The sequence below is a fragment of the Lupinus angustifolius genome, chromosome LG08, assembly GCF_001865875.1.
Source record: "Lupinus angustifolius cultivar Tanjil chromosome LG08, LupAngTanjil_v1.0, whole genome shotgun sequence".
NCBI classification, from domain to species: Eukaryota; Viridiplantae; Streptophyta; class Magnoliopsida; order Fabales; family Fabaceae; genus Lupinus; species Lupinus angustifolius.
The window spans coordinates 10,716,879-10,731,310 of NC_032016.1; the positions used below are offsets into that span (position 1 = coordinate 10,716,879).

The 14,432-nt window shown below is 28.2% G+C and overlaps 1 protein-coding gene across 1 annotated transcript; it reads left to right on the forward strand.

The window, feature by feature from the left end:
- Nucleotides 11,830–13,695, forward strand: LOC109353771 (uncharacterized protein At3g28850-like). The gene has a single exon (XM_019596137.1). It carries the CDS (start codon nucleotides 12,217–12,219, stop codon nucleotides 13,384–13,386), a length of 1,170 nt encoding a protein of 389 aa, XP_019451682.1. The 5' UTR covers nucleotides 11,830–12,216; the 3' UTR covers nucleotides 13,387–13,695.

A 14,432-nucleotide genomic window follows, 5' to 3' on the forward strand; every position in this document is an offset into this window, starting at 1 on the left:
GACAAATGATAGGTTCATTGAGATATGTGTGTAACTCAAGACCTGATCTGGCTTATGGAGTTGGCATGGTGAGCATGTATATGGAGTCTCTTAAACAAAGTCACATGAGTGCAGTTAAGAGGATATTCAGATACTTGAGAGGAACATTGAACTATGGCATTATGTACCCTGCAAAAGGCAACAGAAGCAGCAACAAATCAAGCTTAGTTGCATTCTTTGATGCAGATTGGTGTGGGGACAAGACAGATAGGAAGAGCACAACAGGGTATTTGTTTCTCTTCAACAATGCCCCTGTAAGTTGGTGCTCTAAAAAGCAAGATGTTGTAGCACTCTCAACCTGTGAATCAGAATACATTGTAGCTTGTATGTGCACTTGTCAAGCAGCCTGGTTGACAAGCTTGATGGAGGAACTAAGAGTGAAACCAGATGGAGTTTTGCAGCTTATGATTGATAACAAATTTGCTATCAATTTAGCTTTGAATCCAGTGGCTCATGGAAGATCAAAGCACATAGAAACAAGGTTTCACTACATTAGAGAACAAGTGGGCAAAGGGAAAGTGAAGGTGGAGCATTGCAAGTCAGAAAATCAACTTGCTGATTTGTTCACTAAACCACTAAAGAGAGATAGATTCGAAAAACTAAGGCACAACATTGGTGTTGAGAATGGAATTAGTTAAGTTTCCTAATATAGCTAGTTAGTTGGCAAGTTAGTTAGGTTGAATAGCTATAAATAGTAAGCTTTGTGTATTGTATTTGTAAGAAGAATTTTATTGATCTTTTAATACAATTTGAGGCATATTCGTTGAATCATTATCCTATCTTCTTCTCCTCTCTAAACCAACATTCATTCTTCTCTCTTTTCACTCTGTATTATTCATTCTTTCTTTCTTTCTTGCTGATTGAAGCATATGCACTTGGTGTCCATACTGCATTATTCAAGAACAAAAGCTAACAAAACATCTATATGAAATTAGCAATATCGACCAACTTAGTAAGAATAATAGAAGGAAAGTGATGAGTAAGTTAAAAAAAATTATTCCATATCTTAGTTACTTATTTTATAAAAATCTAATAGTTTAAATTAATGAGTGAATCTAAATTATTAGATTTTCATATATAGAATTAATGATTAAGATATGTAGTAACTTTTTTTAACTTACCCATTGAATAAGTGACTATCTTTCCCTAATTAAATTATGCAAATGTTTCACTGATTTCCATCCCAAAAATGTGATTGAATCATAGACCAATATATCTTTATACATAGAATGTGTATCCCACCATAAATAAATAAGATACTTCTAAATCATTTTACCTTTAGAATCATTGTGTTAGTAAGATAGTTACACTTAGGAAACATGTATATCAACCAAGAATTAAAATCCAATAAATACACAAAAATAAAATATTATTGCATCTAATCACTTTAAACTTTTATTTAGTTGCAATAAGAAGTGCATTCACTTTAAACTCGTCTATTATATCCAATTTAACCTAATTGACTAGCAAAGTATAGCCTCCTGGAAAATTCTAAAATATTCAAAAGCAAAGAGTATAAAGTGATTAGATGGTATTTCATTGTTATTTTTTCTGCTACATTAATTATGCGTATTCTTTAGTTCCAATTTTTTTTGGCACATAATGCATATATTTGTAAATTTGATTATTTAATTTAAATTAGTTGGACTAATAACAGGTTAATTAAATAGTTGTATATAAAACATTAAATGTAGACATATCCTTTAATTTGTGGTGAATCAACTCATAAGTCTAATATAATAGAATTGTAAGATCCTCCTCTCATTTGCTCCATGCAATCCTAACTAATGTTAACTTGAATGAAAATAACTTGTATGCATCCTCGTTTTTATCACAAACTAATTAAAATGTGTCATTTAACGATATACATGATTTTTAGACGGAGAATTTCGATTGGTGTTACCTACAACCAAGGATGAAACACTTACAACAAGGTCAAAAAAATAAAGTTTGATACTCTTAATTTTATTTCCTCAAGCCCAACAATGAGAAATATAATATTCTAATGTGACTCCAAACTCAGACCCCATCCGGGTCTTGCCAAGGGTGGATGCCCTAGCAATATTTCCCAGCCTAATTATAATTTATTACATTGTCTAGGACCACTTGTTACATTTAAATTCTAATGATAATTGATGATACATCATTGACTAAAAACTAAATCAGTTTATTCCAAATTAATGTTGAAGATATGATTTTTTGTACTATCAATAATTTTATTTGCCATACGGATAAGGAATTAATATTTTTTTTGATGTGTGACTACCTCACCCAACAAGTTTGTTACACGAATTCAACTCTTGACTCTTTGGTCTTTTGGGATTTAGTGAGACCTTTATATTACCAAATCAACATTTTTTTGGTAACGTTGAAGATACGAATGAGGAACAATGATCTGTTGTCCTCAAATTGTGTCCCAAACTATGTTCCGCACTAATGACATTGAAACAAAAACAGAAAATAATGAATGTTTTAGGGTGTGTTTGCTTTGGTCATTTCCTGTTTTCATTTTCAATGAAAACATAAAAAGACAGTGAAAACATGTTTGCTTTATTGTTTTCATTTCATATTTCAGAAATCATGAGCTTCATTTCCAGAAATATTGAAAATGAAAAAAAAGTCATTTCTAACATTTTCAAGAATGAGACAATAACATTACATTGAATTTTTTAAGACTTTTTGCTTCATTTGTTTCATATATTTTAATGTTTTAACTTTTCCATGTTATTTTAAACTTTTTAATATGTTGGAAACATGATAAACATTTATATTTTACTTTTCAGTTATACCCTTATATATTAGTCTGCTTTTTACTACAAATATCTTTATTTCTTTCATAATATAGTTTCCAAGGTGTATTAAATATAATTATTTTGATCAAATTATATCGAATTTTTATATCACTTAATAATTTCTTAAAGTATGTACACAATCTTAAACAACAAAAAATATTACTCTCCACTAATATTAGAAACACTAAAATCAATTGCTGATTCCTCCACACTACCATGCATCTTTATAACACAATTTATTTCTTTACTCTCAACATGATAACTTTTTTCCGCCTTTCTTATCATATTTTTGAAATAGTTCGATGATGAGTAAGATAATATATGATTTTTGGTATGAAAATTGATGTCCCTTGAAATTACTACAACCTTAATTAAATAATAGAATACTTGTACGTCACTAATTTATTTTAATTTTTAATTTTTTTGTAGAGCATGTGCAACCGCATGATATTCGTTATGACCTTCCACATGTGTTTTTTAGCTGATGACCAAATCCATCAATTAAAGGTGATCAATATATTGTTGATATAAAATTCATTGGAAAAAATACAAATATCAAATATGAAGACATTTTATGAAATTATTTGTTTGACCACTTTAGTAATTGAAATTTAGAAGTTGAATTAATTACAAAGGCAAGTGTCCTGGTTTTTTAAAATGAAAATGATAATAAAAAACATATTTTCAGGAAATGAAAACATGAAAATAAAAATTGTTTTTTGAAAATGAAAATATGAAATAGAAACAGAAAACGTTTCTTAAAACCAAACACACCTTTAATTTTTTGAGTTAACATGACATGTTTTCATTATTACAGAACATGATATAAAACACAATTTAGGATATTAGATGTCCAAGATTGTGTCCATTAGTCTTAAACTATGTAATAATTTCTCTTTACCAACACATACCATGTCTTATTTGGGAATCAAATCTGTAACTTATTTTGATACCACTTACCCTTACAACCAAAAGATATATCTATTAGTAGGTGTGAAACTTTATTTATTAAACCCAACCACTAACATCTCAACTACTAAGGTCTTGCTCCAAGTTTGACTCAAAATTAGATATGACTTTATCAAATTATCTATCGAGCTATGAAAAAGATTCAACAAAAGACAGAAACAAATCCACTATCTGTTTTACGTCAAGCAATACGTGGAGTAACTCCCGATATAGCAGTAAAAGCAAGACGTGTAGGCGGATCGACTCATCAAGTTCCCATTGAAATAGGATCCACACAAGGAAAAGCACTTGCCATTCGTTGGTTATTAGGGGCATCCCGAAAACGTCCGGGTCGAAATATGGCTTTCAAATTAAGTTCCCATATTGACGGAAACAAATATTTTTAAATAATAAAAAAATCATTTAATAAAATAAAAAAAATTAAACAAGGTAGTTGATGAGGAAAATAAATGGAAACTTCGATATTTTATATGAAGTTAAACAAATTATATTAGATTATATATTTTAGGCATTAAAAATCACATTACATCATAATTAATTTGAAATTTTCTTATTTTTTCTTAAATTATGTGTGGACTGCCTACAATGACCAATATAATACTCACAGGCTTGGTAGACAAACGAGCAGGGTAATGAGTAAATAGACAAAATTTATATGTCATGCCTACAAAAACATCAAATTATGTGGACGTACATATATATATTGTCCATTTTATCATCTATACTCAGAACTCATTTGGGTTAAGCAAAATAGGATAATGTCACACAATCATTACTTATCAATATTATTCTATCTTAGCCAAGTATTTCTATTTATTTTTATTTTATCTTTTGCAACTTCTTTGATAATAATATAAATTTTATATTATAACTCACTATTCACTATCTTATGTGATAAAGATAAACTGTTTTGATTATAATATAAAGTCAGTCATTAATCTTTTGGTTATTGTTAATGAACTAAATTATTTTATTTTTAGGATATTTTATGATGAACAAATTATTTTTCTGTTGGATTATTTTATAATACACACATTATTCTTGTATTTGATTGTAACACAAATATATTTACATATTGTATGTTTTAGCGAGTATATTTATGAAATTTGAGTCGAACATTAAATTGAAAGAAGTCTTGTATTAGGTTTTAGCGGCTAAAATGTCTGATCAAACCGAAGGATTTTATCTATAATTAATAATTATATATAATGTATAATTATGTATAACTAAAAAAATTAATATAATTAATAATTATGTATAATTATATTGAAGTAATATCTCTATATCTTTTTTTGGACCAGAGTAAAATATAGTATTCGAGAAGGGTTTGGTTTTTCTTTAAAAAATTATGTCAATTGTTCGATTTAACAATAGTGAAAGAATATTATAAACGTATATAACGTAATTGCATTTTTGAAAAAAATAATAATATCGAAAACAAAAAAATTAAAATAAAACATAAATAGAAAAAATATTATATATCCAATTATAACTAAAATGTAAAAGTAAATGATTATTTTAAGTTATCTATATATTTAATTACTTAAGTTGAGGAATATTATAAACTTATATAACTTAATTGCATTTTTTGGAAAATAATAATATTGTAAAAAATAAATAAAATATTATATATCTAATTATAACTAAAATATAAAATAAATGATTGTTTTAAGTTATCTATTACTCCAATTAATAAATAATAACTAAATAAATAATATATGTCATTTTTAGTCAATTTCAAATTTCAGCTAGTTATAAAGTTAATTTTACAGAACAACTCTAGTTTAATAAGTTATCTGCACAACTACAAGTTACTTACACAACTATAAGTTTTCATCTATCTTCACAACTACAAGCCACAAGCCGGTTTTCCTGAACAAAGCTTTAAATTCTACTAGTTTTACCATGTAGAGGATCATGAAAAAGGTATCTTTTGAGTTGAGAGAAGTTTACTTTATTCAAGTATGAAATCCCACATTAAATATGAGAGTTTGAATAAAATAATTTATAAGCGAGAAACATTCATAGAACTATTGTATTAAGATTTTAGTTGAAGATGTGATATCTCACTTATAACTCTCAACTCTTTCTATGGCGCCGTAACAATCGGACTTTCCCGTGTTGAAGACTCGCTTTATAATTTTTAAAATCTCCATAATAGCATCATGAATACAATTATCACCATATTAATTTTTTCCCACAATTGTAATAAGCATAACTTTAGGTGCAATTTAAAACATTGTTACTACATTTCAATAAGAAAAATGCATGCACTGATAATGTATGAGTTTTATATATTATTATTGTATCATTTATCATAGATATTTAACTATGATTGACTTTTCGAAAAAAGTAATCCAAATAAATGGTAAATAATAGAGTACATATGTATAAATCTTTACATTATCAATGTATGAATTTTACACTCTTTCAATGATTCTTAGGGGTACAATGAAGGTTAGAAAGACTAAGGCACCTAATTTATTAGATGAACCTTATGTTGGGAAAATTCAGAACCAATTTTCCTCATCTGTGTGATACAAAATTGGTACTTGTGAAAGCAACAAGTGTATAAAGAAAATAGAAAAGAGTAGAAGAATAAAACCAAGAATTTTTAACGTGGAAAAACCTCCTCAATGTGAGAAGGAAACAACCACGGGACCTAGTCTAGAAAATATCTCCACTATAGAAAGTAGAATTACAATATTTGACTCTCTCTTACAAATAGGATAACACTCAATCTCACCCAAAAAGGATGGAAATACAAACTCTCTCTAGTATCTCACTAGGAATACAAATCTCACACTATGTGGATATAAACTCTCTCGCTTTTTCTCTATGTTATTCTTTCTCACTTGCTTGTTGTATTTATTCCTCACAAGTCCCCTATATATAGTGAAGGGGAGGAATGCTCCATTATAAAGATATAATGAATGATTAATTGATGTCATATTTTTCAAGACACTTTGAAAAGTACTACTCCAGCTTTTAAGTTAGACTTCATAATTCTTAAGAGTCAATGAATAATTCCAAGACCTTAGAATAACCATCATTGAATGTACTCAATGATTTATCTATCAGGATTCATTGGTCTTACTTCTATATCAATTCCCAATACCTTATTATATTGTAGTATGATGAATACAATGATGAGAGAGGATAGAAATGGCTACGTAGACATGTGCAGCCATAATTGGGCATGATGGATGGCATGCATGTTCAATAATCACAGCATGAGGCTACGTCAAAAAACTGGAAAGAGACCTAGCTTGTCCACGTGGGAAGATATTATCCGTCCCAAATGGTGTTTCATTTTTTGTCTCGTGCCAATTAAAATGTAATTTTTCTTTATTTTGTTTTTAAATTTTTTTTTATTTACGTGCAATATATGACTGATTCAAAACTGAGAATGAAACAACGTTTGAGACAAATAATCAATATTCGTCCACTTGACCTAAAGTATAATGCCAAAAGTGAAGGGTTGGCAATTATGAAATGACAATTTCTATAACATTGAAATGGTTAAAATCACATATTGTAGTTGCTACTATTATCTCTACTTAAAAGTCGCAAAATCAGAATCTCAACATTTATAAACCTTGTATTAACCAATGTAACTAAAATCAAATTATTGTAGGCCTAATCAAATTTTAAGAGTTTATTGTCATTTTCCAAGAAATTGAGATAGAAGGAGAGAAGATAAGAAGAAAGAGTAAGAAAAGAGATAAAGTAATGACAAAGAGAATAAATTTTGATAATTGTTTGTACAAGAAAAAGAGAAAAGAAAGAAAGTGATATTTGTTGTATAAACTATAATACCCTTGCCATATTAACTTCAACACTAAATTACAATTTAAAAATAATTTTATTGCTAAAATTAATAAATATACATTTGTAAAATTATTTTGAAATTTAATTAAAACAATAGCTACATATTAAATACTATTTTTAGAAACGTATGCAAAATTAAGTATTTTTTTCAATTTTATGTGTTATTATAATTTTTTGAAAATGAGAACAAAATTATAATTTACTAAATTCAAACTCTCCATCCTCACTTTCTCTCCTAATGTGAGGAGAAGAAAATTATGGTGGGACCCACCATAATTTCTTCTCTCTTCCCTCCTCTTAGCTTCAGCTAAACAAGAGAGAAATGAAAACTCTCCTTATTCTCTCCTCTCATCTTTTTTCCACTCAAAATTTCCTTAACCAACGAAAGACTTATAAGTGTTGATCTCAAAAGTCAAGCACTTATCAATAATAAAGAAAAGGTTAATGAGATATCTGTTTTGACCCAAAATATGAATATATTATATTTATGAATTCATGTATCTATAAGACCTTCAAATTACTATTAATTAACCATATGAAACTTTTTCATCACATAACTTATCAAATTAGTTTTTACATGGGATGAAGAAAATGAGTCTCAAACAAAACTTTTTCAGTTACTCATAATATGGAACTTTTTCAACACAACTTATTAAGTTAGTTTTTACATCGGGCGAAGAAAGTGAGCACCACAAAAAAAATTAAGTAACTCATAATATGAATTTTTTTCACCACATAACTTATTAAGTTACTTATGCATGAGTTCACAAAAAAAATTTCTTCCCTATTTTGGGAAGAAAATAGAGAAAGGAAAGAAAACTATACAAAATTATAAATTTGTCATTCCACAATGAATGAATTAAAAGAACACTATTCTAGTGAAAATAGATACAACGCAGTGAACTTTTTTGTTTATACTCATTTCTATATAAAATTAGTTTACTTAATTTTAATTTCATTGCTTATGAACTCACAAATAAATAATAATTATGCTCAATAAAATTATAGTGAAAAGAAATAAAATACAATTTCTTAAAATTACAAAACTCAAATGTGCGAAAGTGAGATGATTAGAAATATAAAAGTGATTATAAATGAGTTAAAAATTCTTTAGATGCATTAGTGAGAAGAAAATATAGGATATTGATGATTTTCATAAACAAAAATTGTTATATTAAACTTTATAATTTATATGTTAGTTTAAAATATTAATCAATATTATCACATTTTTTTATATAATTTGCAACAACAAAATATAGTTTTTAAAAATTACACATGCTATATAATTTTAAAAATAAAGGTATTTATGTCATTTTAGGTATATTATGTATACATATATATTTTCTTTTATAGTTTTTAAAAATTACACATGCTATATAATTTTAAAAATAAAGGTATTTATGTCATTTTAGGTATATTATGTATACATATATATTTTCTTTTTTATTATTTTTCTTCCATTTTCAATTATAACAAACAACAAAATTATTATCTCATTTTATACTATTTTTTCCTTCTACTCTCTTCCATCCACTTTCTCTCATTAACCAAACATAGTGTAAGGCTATTTTGGGACTTTAGAGTGTGACTTTGGAAGAGAATGGAAGAGAATATATGATTTTGGTAAGTCTCTTATTTGTTTGGGAGATGAATGAATGAGAGATAAATATTTCGAAAGGTTTTTTAAACCATCTAAGACCCTCCACATGTTACTTATATAACTACATTATTATTCACGATACCTAAATGTTTTTAGTACAATTATATAATTAAATTATTATTCATTTTTCATTGCTAATTATATTTTGAAGGAAAAATAAAAACAAAATATCACTTTATCATTATTTTACTCTCTTCTAGTTTTAACTTAATTTGCCTTCCTTTCTCGTTCCATTCATCACCTTTCCTATCACTTTCATCCATTTGAATAAATGAAGTTCCTATTCACCCTCCATATGGCTGAAAACCCACACTACTCTAATTCTCAATTCTCTTTGTTGTGTATATCAACAATTTGTCAATTTATTAACAATTTTTTTTTAATGTTTCCTCAAAATTATACAGTCAAAATATTGTTTTGTTTATAAAAGAATTCCATATTTTTTTAAAAATATACTTAAAATATTCTAACCTTGAATTTTCTTCTAAATTTGTAACATGATTAATTAATATTCTATTACTTTAATTTAGTTATATAATGCAAATAATAATGACCAATTTGATCCACCATTTATTTAACAGAGTGTAATATCTATGAATTAATAATGTAAAAATTTATATACAACTAATTTATCATATATTATTTATTTATGTTATTTTTATTTAAAAGTTAATAATAAATAATAAGTAAAAAAAACTCGTGAAAACATTTTTTGCTCTATTTAATAAACCCACTCATTAAAGTTAAGTTATGGCAATGATCTATTTACCTATCAAAATCATTCTGGTTATCACGCGCTGGAAAATAGGAGTGGTTGTAACATTGATATTTTCCAAATAAATATTTATTTAAATTTAAAAAGGAAGAAAGAAAAAACAACGTGCTTCTAGGCATTTTCGACTGATTTCTAGGAATGACAATAAAAATCGAACCTATAGGTATTCATCTGAACCTAACCCGAATTTAACAGGGAAAATCTATTGTGATTGGGTTCGGATTTTACCCGATTATAATTTTCAGGTTCGGGTTTGATATAAGTAATACCCTACCCCGAACCCACTCCAAACCCGAATAATATATTTAAATTACACAATTATATATATATATATATATTTGTGAGGTGAAATGGCATGGCCAATATTTCACAGTTGACTTTTAAATCGTGTAACTTAATTATTAGTAAAGTACGATGGCATACCCACTATTTTATATTTGAGTTTTAACTCAATTACGAGGACTTGACTACGTTTCAAATAATCCAAACTATAATAGTTTTGAGTTCTGGGTTGGGTTTGGATTATGTGAAACCTAACAGGGTCGAGGATGATAATATTATTTTTGTTTAATTTGAGTTTGGGCTTAGTTTTAAATTTTGGGTTTAGGTTTTAAATTTTGGGTTCGGATTTGAGTAAGTGCAAACTCAACCAAACCCGTCATGTTGCCATTCCTAATTTCAGTTTTTATATATTCCTTCCCTCTTATTATTCTTATGAAGCATTATCAACAGAATCCTTTCATTAGTTGAATAATTTCCTTTCATTTATATATTAAGTAGTATAGATATTATATAAATAAATATTATTTTATATTCAACTATTCTTTTTATTTATTTTTCATAAATCAATGGAATTCCTTATTTAACTCACTCCTTCCATATTTATAAATCACATCATAAAATATTTTATTATTAAAATATAACTCATTTTATAAGATATTTTCTTATTAAATATATTTTTAACGTTTTCATTCTATATTTGTTATTATTCCCTCCATATTAATATTAAACTATTTACTTTTCTCATAATAATAATAATATTTATATCATTTTAGGTATAGTAAATGTGAAAATTAAATTAGAAATTAAAATGATGAATTTGTTAAAAAATATATATGGACAATATAAAAATAAAAGAGTAATTTTCTGAATTTATGTTAGTCAAATAAAAATTAATTATAAACATGCCCAAACAATTGAATCTATATGATATTTTCTACCTTTTATTTTCTTGGAGGAAAGACATACATAGACCTTATAGAAAAGGGGTTAAATGTAATTTTGAAAATTTAAATCTAGACACTTATATTTTATGTTTCACTAAATTGGCTAAAGTGACAAAGTAACTTTATTTTTGTGAGAAAATAGTTTTCTTTTATATAATTGAACATGAAGTTAACTATTATAAAAATGAAATTGTTTCTTAATTTTAATATTTTTTATTCCCTTTTAACTTTTACATTACTATCTCTTTCCCTTTTGACTTTATTCTCTCTCTTAGTCTCCGTATATAATATAAAAAAACATATTCACTGATAGTTAAAGAGTTTTGTATATCGTCATTGCATCATGTGTTATCTATTTTTAATTATAATTGACTCTAAAATCAAAGTAATACAAATAAATGATAAATAATACATTATATATAAATCATTTTTATTCTCAATAATATCATTGCATGGTCATAGATATTACTCTACTATAAAACCTTTGTAGTAGTGGGAAGTTACATTCTACTTGGAACTTAGTTTTATGTTATTTATTTTTCTCTCTAAAACTCTAGAGAGAGAATGGAGAGATCAAATGAAGTGTGATTGAATGATTAATCTATCTCATCCTCTTTTCTTTAACTAGTTGATTCAATTTCCCATTCCATCAATTCCCATTTTCTTCAATCCTTTTTTCTTCTTATCCTCAATTGTCACATTTCAAATCTTTTGTCCTTTTATTGGTTTTTTTCCCTATATGTCATCAAATTAGTGCACATTTATTTTATAATTCAATGATGCAAGCAATTTGATTTCAGTAGATTTTTGTCATTGATCTTTGTTTGTGTTCAAAATCAATTCTGGGTTTTTGTCTTTTTTTGATTTTGTTAATCAATTATTATAAAAATCAGATTTTGTTGTTGTGTTCTTATGTAATTGATTATGGGTTGTGGACCTTCAAAGCAAACAAAATGTACTCATATTGATTCTTATTATTCCCCTGTACCCAGAAAAAATTCAAAGCATGTGGTTCATCCACCACAAAACAAAGATGATAAATACAATGTTGTTGGACTCAAATCCACAACCTTAGGTTCTGTTGATGAGAAATCACACTGCAACTATGGCAACAATGGTTTCATGAAGTTTTCCAATGACAACAAGGTCAGTGAAAGTGTCAGTTTCAAGACACAAAACAAGGATGTTGCTGAAGAAGCCAAGGCATGTTCTAATTTGATTGAGCAAAAGTTATCAAAAGCTATGATTTTTCCGAAAAGTTCTGCCATAACATCACCTTGTGAGCTTGAAACTATTAACACATGGGAACTAATGGAAGGCCTTGAAGATACAATAAACCCTTTAAGGTCACCAATTCATTTTAGGAGTTTCTCTTTTGATATTTGTAGTAATAGTAATCATGTTGCTGTTGAAATTGATCCACATAGGAATAGTAGTTTCATAGAGACTAGCTCTGCTTTATGCAAACCCTTTTGGCTTCAGGGTGAATTGAGATCGAATTTGAAGCCTGTTGCCTCGAATTTCGATGATCGTGTGATTTCCTCATTGTTCCACAATGGCAATGATGGTGTTCCTGTTATGGATTTTAAGGCTGAGAATGAGTTGGTGTTCTATTTCACAAGCCTGCGCGGTGTGCGAAAGACTTTTGAGGATTGCTGTCATGTGAGGGAGATTCTGAAAGGATTGCGAGTGAAGGTTGATGAGAGAGACCTATCGATGGATTCAGGCTTCAAGGAGGAGCTAAAGGAGCTACTCGGCGATGGCTTCGGTAAGGGAGGACTATTGCCCAAGGTGTTTTTAGGGAGAAACTACATTGGTGGAGTCGAGGAAATTCAGAAATTGAACGAGGAAGGGAGACTCGAGAAATTGTTAGATTGTTGCGAAAAGATCGATGACAATGATGCTGTCTGTGAGGCCTGTGGGGATATAAGGTTTGTGCCCTGTGAAACATGCAATGGAAGTTGTAAAATCTATTGTGAAGACAATGAAGAAGAAGAAGAAGCCGAAGATTGTGAGACGAGCCAATATGGATTCTGGCGTTGTCCTGATTGCAACGAAAACGGACTAATCCGGTGCCCGATATGCTGCCACTAGTCCCCTCTTCAATGGTGATAATTTAATTTAACAGAGGTACTTAAACCAGTTTTTGAGTTGTGTGTTCTTGGTATTTTGTTCATAGTTTTTATTGTACAGTGAAGTTTTTCTGTGCTCAACCATATTTAGAGAACAACAATGCAATAGAAGAATGAATAATATGTTCTAATCACTCCATTTTGGACATATAGTGCAGTTTAATGCATACTCTATACTTTTCATTTTTGTATGTTAGAAAACAGTGAAGGCTTGTATACAATTACCTTTCTTGCAAAACTAAGAAATGCAGAGAAAGTTATTACAATGTTATAGTAGCATTTACATTTGTATTATTTCAATTCATAATGTGTTTCTTCTCATTTACACAATTTCAAAGTTATAGCATATGTTACCGACTGATGTTGGTTCAAGTTATACATGATTGATTCCCCTTAAGTAAGGTCTCGGGTTTGAGTCTTGTGGATGAAAAAATACTCGCTAGGAGAGTTAGCCCCACATAACTGTAGATATTCCTGACTCAAACATGATTGCCTCCAATGCGAGGATACACGTGGGAAACCAAAAAAGTTATAGCATATGTTTAGCTATGATTACATTGAGGGCTTGAATGCTTCCTAGGCCTTGTAAAGTTGAACCTACCCTGAGTTAATTACATAATGCACTATGGTGCTGGTGTTTGTGGAATAAATCTGTTCATTTTTGTTTCTAATAGAATTTCAAATAATTTGTAGACACAAGTTTTTGCAAAGTTATTTTGCTGATTCTCTGCATTAAAGATTTAATGTAATTTTATTAACTGATCATTTTATTCAGCACTATACCACATTTTCATCGATGTGCAATCGTATTTGAGGCCGGAATATGGTTTTGAAAGTCTCTGCAACCACATTGTGGCTCCGTTGACTAGATTTTCCCACTATTTTTCGAAATTTCGGTAAACATGACATGAACCATTACTTAAAACTGAGTTACTAATAATCTCAGGATAAGTGGTGGACAAAATAATAGAAAATTAGCACATAAATATTTTCTGAGTTAAAGAAGTT